This window comes from Marmota marmota, unplaced genomic scaffold (assembly GCF_001458135.2).
Source record: "Marmota marmota marmota unplaced genomic scaffold, marMar, whole genome shotgun sequence".
Classification (NCBI taxonomy): Eukaryota; Metazoa; Chordata; class Mammalia; order Rodentia; family Sciuridae; genus Marmota; species Marmota marmota.
In genome coordinates, this window is record NW_025999900.1 from 43,243,179 (window position 1) to 43,260,010 (window position 16,832).

General features: G+C 37.7%; 1 protein-coding gene across 4 annotated transcripts in view; it reads left to right on the forward strand.

Annotated features, from left to right (window-relative positions):
* The window catches only part of Gpatch2l (G-patch domain containing 2 like), a 58,791-nt gene that overhangs the window by 30,539 nt on the left and 11,420 nt on the right, over nucleotides 1-16,832 (forward strand). For all 4 annotated transcript variants that reach the window (XM_015494214.2, XM_048799055.1, XM_048799056.1 and 1 more), the window contains one exon: nucleotides 11,458-11,552. In XM_015494214.2, coding sequence (XP_015349700.1) covers nucleotides 11,458-11,552 — 95 coding nt within the window. The remainder of the gene's footprint in view (nucleotides 1-11,457; nucleotides 11,553-16,832) is intronic.

The following is a 16,832-nucleotide window of genomic DNA, read 5'->3' on the forward strand; positions in this document are numbered from 1 at the left end:
CCACATGTCTCTTGCACTAGAATAGCAGCTTCAAAGGGCAGGGATCTTGCCTTGTTGTCTAATAATTCCCCCTAGCATCTGTGTCTAGCACTTGTTAGGTGTCTGATATTGTCAAATGAATGAATCTTACGCCTCTCATTGTGAATTTTCTTAATTTAGGTGTCATGGAAAGTACATATAGTTTTATAGAATTCCTCAGCAGGCTTATTGTGGACAAAAGAGCTGCTAACTGGTGGACCTTAGAATTATTATTTCTGGTAACATAAAGAATTTCTTTTCAAGTTCTGATGATTTTCTTTCTTTCTAATAAATTCTTAAATAGATATACTCATAAATTTTGGGTGCAGGCTACACAAAGAAGTTGTTCTTTTATGGAAGTAGTTGGAACTGTGTACCATAACCTACTGCCAGCTCTTTCTACTTGGAGAAGTAGCATTTCAGTGGGGAAAAATCTTTTGAAAAGAGACTATTAGGAGTTGGGGTTGTGGCTCAGTGGTAGGATGCTTGCCTACCATGTGTGAGGCACTGGGTTCAATCCTCAGCACCACATAAAAATAAATCAAGATATTGTTTCCATCTACAACTTAAAAAAAAGAGAGTTCATCATAAATGGTGTTAATAAGAATGTGGAAAATTGTGGGCCCATGTAAACTGCCACCGTAAGGCCTTTCCTTCAGTATTATGCTGTTTACTCATCACTCATTCGTTCAACATTTGCTGACTCCCTACTATGTGCCAGCCTCTTTTTTAGGTACTTCCCTAAAGGAGCTTATATTCTTGTGGGAAAGTCAGTTATAGAAACTGACAGCTGCAATAGCAATTTGTATCTGGATGATACAAAGTACAGAGGAGAGCCCTAACTTAAAGGTTTAGGGGAGATTTTCTTAGAGGTGGTGATGCTCAGAAAGCCTCAAGAGTTCACTCCAAGCCAAGTGTGGTGGCACACACCTGTAATACCCTGAGGTAGGAGGATGGTGAGTTCAAAGTTAGCCTCAGCAACTTAGCAAGTCCCTGAGCAACTTAGTGAGATTCTGTCTCTAAATAAAATATAAAAAGGCTGGGGATGTGGCTCAGTGGTTGAGTGCCCCTGGGTTCAATCCCCAGTAACCAAAAAAAAAAAAAAAAAGTTCACTGCATGGGAGAGCAGTCCTCTAGCTTTTTGTCTTGATACCAAACAAATTAATGGCTGTGTATACTCTGGGAAGAAGGTATGAGCTTATGAGCTTCACCCTGTCATATCCAGTACTCAAAGCAGATTACTTTGCCCTCTTCCCATTTCCTCTGCTGCCTAGAGTTGTGCTGTGCTAGGGTCAATATCAGTACTTTCCTTAGATTTTAATTCCTTTAAAAGTCTCAGCCCTCTGGCTGGGATAGATGGCAGTTTCTTATTTCTTTGTGTATCTCATTATCCACATCATTATCTTCATTCCTTTACCTGGCTTGCTTGTGGATGGGCTGGGAAATACTAGGAAGTCTCAGCCGAGCTTTGGTACACTTGGCTCTAGGGAAATACTGGCTATTGCTTTAGACCACTGCTAAAAGCAAAGGAGAGAAACTGTGAACAGTTATGGATAATCTTTGTCCTTACTCCTGGGTAGCATTCCCAGGCTGATGAGTTCTAAGTTGCACGCATGAAGTTCTTGAAGGTAGGGGTAAAAAACTTTTTTAAACTTCACATTTATTTATTAGCTTATCTTTGAAGTTTTTCTTTTGTTTTAAACTGTATACCTATTTGTCTACTAGCACATGTTTAATGTATACATACATAATATGCACACACATAATGTATTATATATAATAACTATTTCCTCAGAGTTTTTACTGAATAAGGGTCAGTCAGTCAAGTTTAGCAACCACTTCTCTGTGGGAAATGATTAGCACAAGTGACCTCTATGCAGTTTCCAGGAAATGTGAATGATGAAAGACTAAGTTCTTGGGGGTACTCCTGCCTAGCAAGGGGTCAGTGGAGAAGGTGCAGTCCATCTCCAGTTGAGGGACTGAGGAGATTGGACTTGGAACAGGGCAGTGGGTTTTGTGAAGAGGTGACCATTTAACAAAAGCCTGGCCCCAAGGAGGGAATGTAAACGAGGAGTGATGATAGAGAAGAGGCAGCTGAGTGACTATGTTAAAAAGTGTTTTGAATGGAAATTTTTTCTTTTTCTTGTCCCATTTTATTTGTAGTAAGAAAATATTTCTTTCAAAGCATTTAGGCAGCAGTGGGAATTTTACACCCATCATTAGAACAATTCGTGTGTGTGGTGACTATGTTATCATTAGTGGTATAATTTTATTTTGCAAAGAGAGAAGTGTTTCCTGTTTTATCACAGCTTTCCCCGAGGAGGGCTGGTGTATTAATTTGCTGTATTGCCTCCTGGCTGTTCCCAGGCTGTTTTTCCTCTTCATCATGGAATTTTTAATGGCCCTCATGCCTCTTGGGAAGCATGTGAGGAAGAGTTCCTCCGGGAGAGCTTCCCTTTTTTCACATGCCTATAATTACTCTCCTTTAAGAGCACAAAGAGTCTGATAATCATGCCTGGACTATGAAGGTTCCCTCCTGTCCTGGAACTGAGCTGAGGCTGCTGCTTGCCTGGACACTGCCAGTTGCACTCTACCAAGCACTCAGCTATTGCATGAGAACAAGGCCACCTCAAGATCCACCTGCAGCTCGGGGTTCTCAGCATAGGCCTGGGGGCACCTGGAGGGAGGCATCGATGAATAACCTCTTTTTTAGTATTTCATTGCTATAAACAAAAAGTAATGGGACTGTAATTTTAAGATAACACTATGGATGTATCATTTTAATGCAGCTCAGATGGCTGGGCAGTGGGTGCAGGGGGAATTTTGTGGTCTTTATACCATCTAATAGATTTGTGAATTAAGGGGTTTTCAGAAATACCACTCTAAAAATACTTAGTTTAGGGTTTTCAACCCTGGAATTGCCCTTTGGAATCACCTGAGAAGCTTTAAAAAATATATCCATGCTGGGCCCCACCTCCAGAGATTCTGATTTAGTTGGTCTGGAATGAGACCCAGGCATTGGCATTATTTTAAAGCTCTTCAGGTGGCTAATATGCAGCCAGGGTTAAGAATTGTCATTCCAAATGCATATGGTTTGAATGACGATGCTTTGTAGTTTGTTTAATAAGGACTCACGTTGCAGAATTGGCACAATCTCTGTACTTTGGCATCATGAGCATGACTCCTCATGGGAGGTAGGCCTCTAGACTTCTCTTAGCTTTGGAGAAGCCGCTGCAGATGAAGGAAAGTGTTAGTATCTAGCACAGTGCCCAGCACATAGTGATAAATGGGGAGGTTGGAGGCTTGTTGGATAGATGAGTGGACAGTTATATAGTTGGCTGGGTGTGTGGATAAAATTCACAAACTAACTGTTTTGTTTTTTTGTTTTTTCTTTTGGTTGCTAGTACTGAGATTTACCATTAAAGTAGTAATACTTTGTGTTTAAAATTGCTGCTGCTCAAACAGCAGATGGTGTGATTGGTGCTCTGATAGAGGCAGGGGTATTGTTGTCAAGGGCACAGTCACAGATTTGTGATGAGACAAGAGCTATAGCTATAGGCAGCCTTTCCTAAAACGAGAGATTGATTGTGATGAATAGCTTTTCTTACCATTATTACCTATAAGAAACACTAACTAGAACTTACCAATTGCTACTGTCTGCTCTCTGTATAATGTACAAGTCACCAGTTGTCATTATTGAGTATTTCATAGCAGTTAGATTTTTCTCCAACTTTCATGACTTTTCCTCTCTTTTGGATGGTGATTTGGTAATGCACCACTATTTCCATTTCTTCTTTCTTAAGTTCTAAAATAGCAAAGCAATTGTTTTATATCTTATTTTCGTAGGTCAGTTCCTTTGTAAATAGACAGCTTTTCATTTGAGAAATCTCATTTTCATTTCCAGTAAGAGTGGCAGATGCCAGCTTGGTGTGCAGATATTATATGTGTTCTTTAATGAACAAATGAAAAGTCTCATAGTTTTTGTGTTTTTTTTTTTTTTTCTTTGTTGTGATATCCTGGCAAAGTCAGTATGAGATTAAGAGTGTGGGTATGAATGTGAGGCAGACACAGGTAAGAATCTTGGCTTCACCTGGGCAAATGACAACCTCCCCATTCTCCAGTTACTTATGTTTAAAGTGAAAGTACTAATACTTTTCTTACTGGGCTGGTGAGGATTGAAATGAAATAATATACATGAATATTTGATATCCTGGTAGCAAACATTATTTTTCTTATAGAGTTTCTTTCCTATCCTGTCCTTAGGGTAATTGTAATTTTAAGAACGTTGAATTAGCTTCCAGAGTCATTTGCTAATAAGATGTAGTACAGATTCTTGAGAACCTTAAATGGCCTCAAATAGCCTGTACAAGGAGGCATTTGGACAGTGTTGGGTAAAGAAGAGAGAGACCTTCCTGCCCATTAGAGAGTTGAAATATGATAGGCTGCACTCATTGTAATTCATTTTATCTGTTCAGAAACGTTATGATCTGCATATCAGAGTTGTGTGCCCAGCTGGCTGTGCCACTTGACAAGGAGTTTCAAAGAACAAGAAGACGACCCAATTCATGCTATCAATTTTGACCTTTGGAGCCATAATAAACAGCCTCAGGTTTTACCCCAGGGCTTGGGGGAAGGAACCTTTAGTTAGTTCTTTGTCAAGAGTCTGAGATGCTGGGATGCAGGGGTGTTGGGATGCTAGGATGTGCAGAAGCTCTTGCTCACCTCTGGTGCCTTAGTTTTAGCTGTGTGTGAAGTAATGCTTCTGCTAAAATGTTGTCCTTAAAACTGCTCAAGCCTATTGGAACCTCTCAATATACTGAGCAGTCCTTGGGTCTTTTGTCCTCTGTTGGAAGGTCTTGTTTACAGCAGCTCTCAGCTGGCTGGCATCTTCCTGCCTAGGTGGAGTGATAAAAGAATTCTCTTCCAGTTTTTCTGTTGTGGTTTACCCATGTTCCAAGTGGATGCCAAGTGATTCTGCTCCTTTGGCTGGAATAAGCCAGCTTGATGTTGTCCTGTCTTGGTCCAGCTGACGGAAGTAGATTAAAGAGGCTTTTCAGGGGCTAGTGAGCAGTTTGTCACAGATTGCTGAGTGTTAGATTTGAGACATTGGGGCTCTCTTCCTCTGAAACAAACCCTCTCTGTTCCCTATGGTAATTATGAAGTGATTTTCTCTCTCTAGCTGCTCCTGGTGTCCTAGACTGGATCTTCCCATGCACAAGTCTGTGAAAGTCTTTCCTGTACTGGGTGTTTAATAAATGACAGCTAACTTCGAATGTAAAAATCACAGCTTAGTAAGGGATGTCTCTTCCCTAAGTTTAATCCTCTCCCTCATTTTACCCTAGCACTTGACTTGTTCCTTGATTACATCTCACTGTCTCTGATTATTACTTCTGTATTTACAAATAAACCTTCCCCCATGTCATGAGCTCCTGGGGAACAGGGCCGTAGCTCAGTTATTATGTGCCTCCCCTTTCCACAGCCAACATAGTATTTTACAACCAGGGTGGGCCCCTATAAATTTTTTTACAATAATTGAGGTGAATAGATGAGTAATTAAAGAGAATAGTTGGAGTATATGATAGATAGACCTTTGTTCCTTAAAAACATCACATTTTTCCCCTTGAATAGTAGTAGTTATTTGTTTATATTTAAGAAAAGGTACAGCAATACTTTTTACATTAAATTTTATTTCTACTTCATACAAAAGTGAACTTCTCAGTGTCTTTTAAAAACAAGTGATTTTTTGAAGGTGAACTATTCCTTAAATTAGTGTGCCATTGGCAGAAAAAGACTGTTTTTGCTCCTTAGGAGTGACTCAACATCTTTGTTCTAAACTGAAAGCAGTCACTTCAGTTATTTTTTGCCAACATTGGTTCTATTAAACATGCATGTATTTCTCAAAGTATTTTTTTTTTTTTTTCACCTAAAAGTACATTCCTGCCCCAGGGACATGGTGATCTGCCCCGTTTCCTAAGTAACACTGCAGTTTAAACAACTCACCTGATCTTTCAGTTCCCTGCAGTAAAAATAAAGTAGAAATGTTGTGTTTATGTGTAGATGTAAAGAATACTCTTTCAATTAATTGTTAATCTTCAGCATTCACCTTCACACTTATAAGATTAGTGACCATTTCTGAAGTAAGAATTTTTTAAGAAGATATATTTATTGCTTTTAATGCTCATTTCCTCTGCCTTTTCTGCATCCTTTCTGGCAAATGCCGCCGCAGTGAAGAATGCAGCCTTCAGAGGGAAAGCCTGGAGCCCAGTACTCACAATAGAAAAGAAGCCTGTGCCCCAAGTGTTCACTGGCCTGAGTGTAGATTGTCCCTGAGGCCCTGATCAGATGAAATGGAGCAAGTGGAGCCTGTCTTTTCTCTAGGTTAATTGCTTGTGTACCAGGGAGCAATATTTTTATCTAAATTTATATTCATTTAATCATTCTATTATTCTTTAGGCTAAATAGTTAGATCTTTTTTATTGACTAGGTTGGCTTTGGGAATTTGGTAGATTTTTTAACTCAGTAATTTCTACAGTAAGTAGGCACTTAACCAGAATTATCTTGGGACAAATTTCAAAACAAGTATATTACTGATTCTATTGCCACTCCAGCCTACTAAATAAGGAGTTTGATGGGACATGTGTATTTTATAAATGCTCTCTATATTATATGATTCTGGCAACCATTTACCACTCTAATTTAGTGAAGTTTTATAAGGTGGTAGAGCTCTTAGCTCAATTTCTACTTAGCTTCTGTTGTATCCTGAATGGCTGAAAGATCCTTCCCCTGATGGACATGGTTTGCAGTACAAGAACAACAGTATATAGTTATATACTTCTCTTGCAAGAGAATTTTTAAAAATCTGGTCAAATCTTCTGCCTTTTCTGTCTGCAGGAAAGGTCTTTGTGATGGGGAAGCTTCAACTCTTTTTTTTAAATTCTCTCTGCTACCTCATTTCTTCATTGTCCCTTTTTAGTTTCCATTTTGTGATGGTAAAAAGTTACACACATTGAGTAAGTAATATATTATAAAGAAAGGGAGCCAGGTAGTTGCGTATGCCTAAATGAAAATGGTATGAGGAAGAAATCAACCTCTTTATTTTTCTTCTCCTTCCTAAATTTTTTATGTATACACTTGATGATATGGAATTATTTGGGAATTAAAATAAACCTGGAACAGCCTCTTGAATAGGAGGTGGAGACTGCAGTAATTGCCTACCCACATGCTTAGATTCTACAGAATAACATGAGGGGCCCATCCAGTCCCACACTTAATATTCTTTACTCCCAAGCAGGGCCGTTTTGGTGTTCTTGGTGTGCTCTACGGCCTGCTGGTTCCACTTCCAGTTGCCTTCACATCCTTTTGCTCCAAGCACCCAGATTCTTTTTTATTTTTCCCAGGCTTATTCTGGGTCCACTTCCTTCTTTGTCCTGTGACGTTCTTCCCAAGCATGGAGCCCTCATGTGGGCTATAAATACAACCTAAATATAAGCATTTACTTAAAATCAAAAAAGAAGAAAAATATCCCAATTGTCCTTTTGTAACAATTCAACAGTTTCTCTTCTTTCCTCTCAAATATAGGAAGGGACATAGAAAATGAAAAATTTTCTTCATCTACTCAGCCCAGAGCTATGCTGTTGTGTTCTGCCTCCTGTGATATAGCTCTTCAACCTGGAGATGAGTCTTGAGAGAAGTGTTTTAAGAGGAAAGACATATTTAAGCTGAGTGTGCCATTGTGTGCCATTGGTCCTTAAAGACATATTTAAGCTGAGTTTTAGGAATGAACTTGCCCCTCTTTATTGCCACCTCTGTTTCTCCATTATTTGTTTCCTGTAACCAGAAAAACTATGGGGCTGCTCATACGACTAGGTTAAAACCCATGAAGGCAAAGATTGTCTGCTTTGTAACTGTATCCTCGTGTTTAGTACAATGCTTGGCACAGAGGAGGTGTTCAGTAAAAACTTAGTGAATAGAGAAAGAACCAAAACTGCTGAGTAGAAAGAAAACAGTCCACACAAAAATAACATACTATTACAACAAAATAAGGTTATTGTCTTAATAAGCTTTGTTACTTGGTTTCTTTAGGAGATGACAGTTTTTTCCTAAGTTTTAACCAGAGGAATTTATAAAATTTGAAGGATTTAGAGTGCTCAGGGCAACAATTAGAAGTGGGAATGACATGGTAAATGTAGACAATTTACCGCCAAGAGAAATAATAGGCTGGTGGCTTAGCAGTCAGGGTTCATTCAATGTAGAGTTGTTAACACTAAAGTGCTTAGTGTTACTGAGTAGAGCATGGATGGGCACCAAAGAACCATCACCTTCAGGCAGGGAAATGTGAGGACTGGCTGAGCCAGTGAGTCCACAGGTGGCCCCCAGAGAATGTTACACAGTGTAATACCGTTTAATAACTTGTGTGCATAATAATAGGTAGATAATACTTATTTTCATTTTGCTAAAATGTTTTTTAAAACATTAAAATTTATGAACATTTTGGTACATTAATAGTTTTATCTTTTTACTTCCTTGAAATTGTGAGGTAAGTGTTACTGACTAGATCCATAAAGGATTCTAGAATATGGACCCTGAACCTTGCTACTGACATAATGAAACATGCAAAGCTGGGAAAATGATGGAGGAAATGTAGAAAAAATGCCAGGACTTACTGAGTTTGGCCTAAATTGATCTTCTAGGAATTAATGTCTTAACATTCTCTTGAGTACTTCTCTTATGCTTCTCATTTTTGCTTTTCACATAAAACTCAGAATATTGTAAATATTGATCTCAAAGAAGCAATTTTTAATTAAAATTTTAAATATACACAAAAAAAGTATACAAAGAAATATACACTTGATGACTTGTCAAAGTCACAACTAAGTTAATCAGCATCCAGATCAAGAAAATGAACATTACCGGAAAAGAACCCTTCTAGTCCTTTCGGTCTCACACCTTACTGAAGTCTAATAACATAGTTTGGGTTGAAGGAATGGTGTTAACACTTACTCTGAGGAGTTCTGGAGATTTCTTTAGTGAGCTTGGTTAAAGAAGAAAGAAGTATGAATACAAACAGTTATCTTTTGACTTTATTTCCCTTTCTGTAATATTTGCAGCTAAGCATGACTGATTAGGTCAAAGCTCTTGGGAGTTTGAGTTTGGGTCCCATGTACCTTGTTGGTGGAAAAAATGGAAGCTCTTTTCTGCACATTTTCTCCTCTCTTTGGCTGAGGAACACAATTTTGTAGTGCCACTTTCTTTTCTGCCTGTTCCTTGGCTTCAAGGGGAGTTACCACCTCTGTTCAGTCAGAAGTAACTTTGATGCTCTGTCATCTGTGTTAATTTATTACTAAATCAACATGCTGAATTTAGACTCATTCCCTGGATTTGCATAGGATATGAGAAATGAACTGTTTTCTCTACATATTTATTCAGAATTAATTATTTCAGCTTTGAGAATTAACTACTCATGGAGTGTAGAACTTAAAATGAACTCTTTTTCCATGTGGGGGGACTGATCGATAAAAGATGATCTGGATGGAATTTTCATGGCCACTGGCCTTATATTGTAAATCTCATCATATAACATTCTTTGCATTCTAAAAATCTTGCTAAGATTCCAGTCAGATACTTATATTTTTCTGTTTATAAATTGAATCAACTCTTAAGCTTTTGCTCTTTAGAGAAACATACATATGTGTACATGCGCTGTGGAAATTGCCAGATTGAGGGCCTGCTGAATAGGAGAATTTGTCCATTTGACTTTTGTCTTATTATTATTCCCTTATTACCTAGGTTCTCTTAGATTTGAGGTTCTAGTTTTAAGACTATTCAGCCATGAGACTTGATCCCCAGTTGGGACTACAAATTAGGAGTTCATCTTGTATAATTTTATTAAATTCATTTTTATATGTGTTTTTTTCGGGGGAGGGTGAGGGGGTGTACCAGGGATTGAACTCAGGGGCATTCCACCACTGAGCCATATTCCTAGCCCTATTTTGTATTTAATTTAGAGATAGGGTCTCACTGAATTGCTTAGTGCCTTGCTTTTGCTGAGGGTGGATTTGAACTCTTGATCCTTCTGCCTCAGCCTCCCAAGCTGCTGGGATTATAGGCGTGCGGCACCCAGCTCCTTTTTACATTTTATACTTTGGCTATTTTTTAATATTGTGGTAAAACATATTTAAAATTTACTGTATTTACCATTTAAACCACTTTTAAGTATTCTGTTGGCCATTTGATTTTTAGAATTTTTATTTTTGTGGTGCTGGGGATGGAACTCCAGGGCCTCATTCATGCCAAGAAAGTGTTCTCCCACTGAATCATTATCCCCAGCTCACTAAATTTTTTATTCTAGTCAATATGTACCTGACAAGCATCAAGGATGTGCCTTGTGCTGATGTTGGTAGATCATGGGAAAATTGTGAAAGAAGTATAAATAAATATGGTTCTTGTTCTCAGGATCCCTGTTCTTAATTTCAGGAGATTAAGCTTTATTAGGAAAACAAGATATATGTACACCAGTTAAGTAATGACTCATGGTAGATAAGGCCTTAGATTAGATGTTTGAAAGGTTTATGTAAGGATGAAACTCTACTTGGTCCTTTAACAGGGGCAGGATCTGTGGTAGTACAAGAGAAAGGAGAAAGTGGGGAACAGTGAGGAACTAAAACAGTATATAAGCTATTTCATTGTTAAGTCTATCATCTTTCAGAGAATCTTTTTTTTCCCCCCAAGATTTAAGTTCTCAGTCTATTGTTTTTAAAAATAAACTAAATATTTGGATGAGCACACAATATTGGTACATAATTTATATTTTTAAAAGTCTCAGAAACTGAGCTGGGATTGTGGTTCAGTTGTAGAGCGCTCACCTAGCACATGCAAGGCCCTGGATTCAATTCTCAGCACCATATAAAAATAAATAAATAAAGGTATTGTGTCCAACTACAAATATATTTTTTAAAAAGTCTCAGACACCAATTTATTTAACTTGTGATATAGATAGTATTAAAAATCCAGATATGTAGTAGAAGAAGGGTTAAACTTCCTATTAAAATTCTGTGCAAATATCTATGTTCATGCAGCATTAAACTTTTCAATATATTATCACTTGGGAGTAGGTATTTCATTAGTGAATTTAGAACAATTGCAGTTATCATTTTCATGAAAAATAATTTTATAAAAATCAGCATGTGATAAAACATTTATTGAAATTAATCTTGAATGTCTGCTACTCTGAGAGCAGGTAAAAATATTTAGAGTGGTGTGCATTATGGATAAAGAGTGAATTTTGATTAATTTCTGAATAATCTTGTGCTAATGCTCAATGACACATGGTGCCCATTTTGTTTGTAATGGGTCATGGATTTCATCTGGGTTAAACGTAATGTCTTTCAGACAATAAGAAGTACAAAGTTAAAAGCACATTTTCTCTTTTCATTTCTGCAGGCAGCCAAATGTACATTGGGGACCACCATGTTCACGTGACATCAAGAGGAAACGGAAACCTGTGGCTGCAGCATCTCTATCTAGCCCCAGTGCAGGTGATTATATGTAGTTACCAGTTATTGAGTACCTTCTGTGTTTCAGGGACTAAATTATATTATGTGTTTCATATACCTTTTTGTGTAATCTTTACAAATTAGGTAGGTCATTTTATTCCCATTTTACATAGGAAAACAGATTGTGAGAAGTAATCTGCCCCATTCTCTCTAATCCCAAAGTCTGTACCTTTCACTTTGTCATGTGGCTTTCTAGATTTTGAAACCTTATATTCCACTATTAGCAGTCTTCAGTTATCTGACTCTTGTTCTGGCATAGACAGGAAATTGGGTTCATGTTAATGAAAATCCATTTGGGGTGGCAGTTTGGTAAGTAGCCAGGGAATTGTGGTTTCATTTACATTCTTATTTTTGTGTGTAGTGTGATACAGTCTTACTATCTTTATGTATAGTAGAGTGGTAGTATTTTACAAGTCATGAAATTTTTAATAAAAAAACAATTTTTTCAGGTTAAAACTTTTTAGTTTGCTGTTCAAAACTAATACTAGTTGGTAGGAGCCAAAATAGTGGTTATATTTGGTGTGGGAGGTAATGACCAAGAAAGGATACCAAAAAACCTGGGATGCTGGAAATGCTACATATCATGAACCAGGTAGGGATTACCTGGATATTTATATATCTGCATAATTTCTGTGAAGATTATTGAGCTAGACATTTAAGATTTATGTAATTCACTACATGCATATTGTTAAAAATGTCAGATATTAAGATACTTGGGAGACTGAGGTAGAAGGATTGCAAGTTTAAGGCCAGCCTGGGCAATTTAGTGATACCCTATCTCAAAATAAAATTTAAAAGAAAGGCTGGGAATGTAGCTTAGTGGTAGAGCGTTGCCTACCACATGTAAGGACCTGGGTTCAAATCCAGTACTGTTAAAAATATACATTGGATATTGAGCACATAATAAATTGTTTTATTCTCCTTAGAAAATACAGATTGAACACCCCAAATTCAAAAATCTGAAATCTGAAATGCTCCAAAAACTGAAACTTTTCTTTTTCTTTTTTTTTAATTGGTTGTTCAAAACATTACAAAGCTCTTGACATATCATATTTCATACATTTGATTCAAGTGGGTTATGAACTCCCATTTTTACCCCGTATACAGATTGCAGAATCACATCGGTTACACATCCACGTTTTTACATATTGCCATACTAGTGACTGTTGTATTCTGCTATCTTTCCTATCCTCTACTATCCCCCCTCCCCTCCCCTCCCATCTTCTCTCTCTACCCCATCTACTGTAATTCATTTCTCTCCCTTGATTTTTTTTTCCCTTTCCCCTCACATCCTCTTATATGTAATTTTGTATAACAATGAGGGTCTCCCTCCATTTCCATGCAATTTCCCTTCTCTCTCCCTTTCCCTCCCACCTCTCGTCCCTGTTTAATGTTAATCTTTTTCTCATGCTCTTCCTCCCTGCTCTGTTTTTAGTTGCTCTCCTTATATCAAAGAAGACATTTGGCATTTGTTTTTTAGGGATTGGCTAGCTTCACTTAGCATAATCTGCTCTAATGCCATCCATTTCCCTGCAAATGCCATGATTTTGTCCTTTTTTAGTGCTGAGTAATACTCCATTGTGTATAAATGTCACATTTTTTTGATCCATTCATCTATTGAAGGGCATCTAAGTTGGTTCCACAGTCTAGCTGTTGTGAATTGTGCTGCTATGAACATCGATGTAGCAGTATCCCTATAGTACGCTCTTTTAAGGTCTTCAGGGAATAGTCTGAGAAGGGCAATAGCTGGGTCAAATGGGGTTCCATTCCCAGCTTTCCCAGGAATCTCCATACTGTGCTTTCCAAATTGGCCAAAAATCTGAAACTTTTCTGAGCATTGACGTGATACACCATACATGTGACAGGTTGCAGCCAAAATGCAGATGCAGTAAAAATATTGTATAAAATTACTTTTAGGCTATGCATATAAAGTGTTCATGAAATAAAAATGAATTTTGTTGTTTGAACTTGGGTTCCACCCTAAATGTTCCATATATGCAAATGTTCCAAAATCTGAAAAAAAAAATCTCAAATCGGAAACACTCTGGTCCCAGCATCTTTAGAAAGGGATACTCAGTCTGTACCATACAAGTATAGCATGATTGACAGCTGAATGAAGAGTAAACCTTAGGCAGGTATGGAATTCTACCTGCCTGCCTTTACTTAGTGAGTTTCAGCATACTCTGGTATCAACCTCTTTGAGCTTCTGTTTGGGATGATTACCTGTTGGTGGTTCATATAGGACAATCTTAAATTACAGGTTTAATGATTATGATAAGTTTATATAGTGCTTTTCATATGGCCATATGGCCAGGCCCTTTGCATGCATTATTTCATTTAAACTATGCAACATCTTCATAAGATAGATGCTATTTTTATTCCCATTTATACATGAGAAAACTGAGGCTTAAATCACTTCTGCAAGTTCACGTGATTGATTAATATTAGAGTTTAGCGCCTGTAGAGCTGCCCTCTAAACACGGTGGATGTTCTGGTTTTTAATATACGGCAGGATTGGTTCCAGATTGTGACCCTGCATCAAAACCCGTGTCCTCATCCAGTCTGTGGTATTTGAAGTATTAAACAAAACTTCCTCTCTTATCTTTTTTTCTCCTTAATATCAACTTCTTTTTTTTAGCTTTTAATTCTTTATAAAAACAGAGCCATTGGGATGAGTATAAAATACTTATTCCATATTCAAATCAGGAAATGTAGTGGGGGAATTAAACAAGACCTTAGTGTTAAACATTTCCCCTACTGAACCCAACTGCTCTCATCTCACTTGTTGACTAAGCCCTGCTTCACTGAGCATTTTTTTTTTCTACCTACAACCTGAGTGCCCCATGGAGGTGAAGGACATAGCCCAAGCCTGCGCCATCAGTCAGTAGAACAAATGGGCTTGCTCTGCCTAACATCGGGCCATCTCGGATTCCACCTCTTTTATAGAAATGAGTGATGAAGAGAGGTGCGTCCTGCTTTGCCGCTGTATTAATACACATCAGGGGCCAGCTCCTGGCACTAAATCACGCTCCTGCATACATCTGTTATCGGACTCTTCACCAGTGTGATGAACAAGACTGCAGATAGAGGCTTCCTTGTGTCATTCTTTATAGGATTTTCCTAAAAGAATAAATAGCTCAGATCTCTGCCAACACTCTCCCCTGTCATTGTGATGAATTCAGCTTCTTTCTTAAACATGCAGCCACAAATCTTTTCTCTTTCCTCCCTCCCCCACTGGTAGAAAGTTTTGAGTTGAAATTGACTGAATTTAAAGATATTAATAAGGCTATAGAGGTAAAGAGTGAGAAGGAACAGTGAGTCTTCTTTGTCTTTTTGTCTAATAGAAACAAAAGGCCATGAAAAGGCCCCTTTCATAATGCTATTTATGTAGAACCTTCTTGAAAGAGCAGCACCTTTATTTTCTTCTTTTTAATCTCCCCCCACCCCTTTATTGCATGCAGGTATCTAGTGCACAGAGCCATACCCTGGACCTTAGTGAGTAAGCATGCAAGCCTGCTTCCAAGACAGATACCCAGGATAGGGATTGCCCAGCAAGTCTATCTCATGTTAAAGTGAACTTCTGAATATGCTCTTAAGAGTGTACTTGGAAAAGAAAAAAAAAAGATTATTTTCTCCCAAATTTGAGACTAAGTAGCTTAAAGGAACATAACTTGGTTGAAAACCAGGCTTCATTTCCTTGAAATTATTTTCTTTATCAGAGTAGTAAATCAGAGCTGCTGGCATGCAAATTCCATTTCTTCACAAAGTAAACACATGGTGCCCACCCCCTCCCCTTTTTCTAGTGCTGGGGATTGAACCCAGGGAAGCAAGAGAATAGGCAGTTATTGCTTAATGGTTGCAGAGTTGCCGTTTGAGATTTCTGGCAATGTAGATGCAGTGATGGTATAAAATGAACTTAATACTACTAAACTCTGCTTAAAAATGGTTAAGAGTAAATATTATGAATATTTTATCATAATAAAAAAATGACAATTGGGGGCTAGGGCTGGGGCTCAGTGGTAGAGCACTTGCCTCACATATGTGAGGTACTGCCTTCAATCCTCAGTACCAGGGTTGGGTAGAATGCTGGCCTAGCGTGGGTGAGGCCCTGCCTGAATTTAATCCCCACTTCTGCAAAAAATTTTAAATTAAAATTTTAAAAGGGAACACACACACACACACACACACACACACACAAACACCAATTTTTTTTGAGGGTTAATGTTTCACTGTGGTGAATTTTATGTTCTGTTAAATATGATTATGTATGCATGAGTTTGTGTGTGTGGGGGTGTGTGTTAGAGTGAGAGAGAGACATAAAGATAGATTTGAACTGTTCATATGTATTTCTTGCTGCTATGGTTGAGATTCCAAATACATTTTACACAGTCATTGATTTTAAAAACTTTTATGTATGTGCTGTAAAGTAAGAGCTTTCAAGATGCTTTTATATTTATTGACTGTAGTAAAAAATTTGTGTTTGAATATGTTTGTGATGTACATGTAAATCTGAAATAAATTCAGGGTATGTTCTGATATTTTCTTTTTTTTCACTGAGGAAAGAAAAAGGGAATACTGGTCATGACCCATTAAGTTAATTTTTCGATTCACATTTGAAAATTACTATTCTAGGTTACATTTCTGAGAGTAGGATTATTGAGTGATAGGGTAAAATTTAAACTTTACTGTATTTTTTTATATTTGTTCTCAATGGAGTGAGTGGTGGCCTGAGGTATGGCATAAAGAGCACAGGATGTAGATCAAGTATCTGTTGCTACTTAACCAGTTTTGTTGAATTACTGAACAAGTTATGTGATCTCTCCATGCCTCAGTTTCTTGATCCAGAAAATGGAAGTGATTATTTATACTTCTGAGAGTTTGCATTAAGAAATAGTGTCATGAGTGTTCAGTATTTAGAGATATATAGTGCCTGGCACTTAAGTGTTCAATAAGTGATGTTTACTACACTATGAATCTGTACTGCCCAATTTATTAATTGGTTCAGTTAAACCCATTTTTCTTTTCAGGTTTTACTTGCCTTTTGGTTTCCATAAAGAAAAAAGAGCCAGTTACCTTGGCACATGCCTGTAATATCAGCTACTTGAAACCAAAAGGCTGAGACAGAAGCATCACAAGACTGAGGCCAGCCTCAGCAAGTTAGGCTTTGTTTCAAAATGGAATGAATGTACATATGCATGAATTGAGTGAGTGAATGAATGAAGGAAAAAACTTTATGGGGCCACTTGGTTAACAGGACACGAA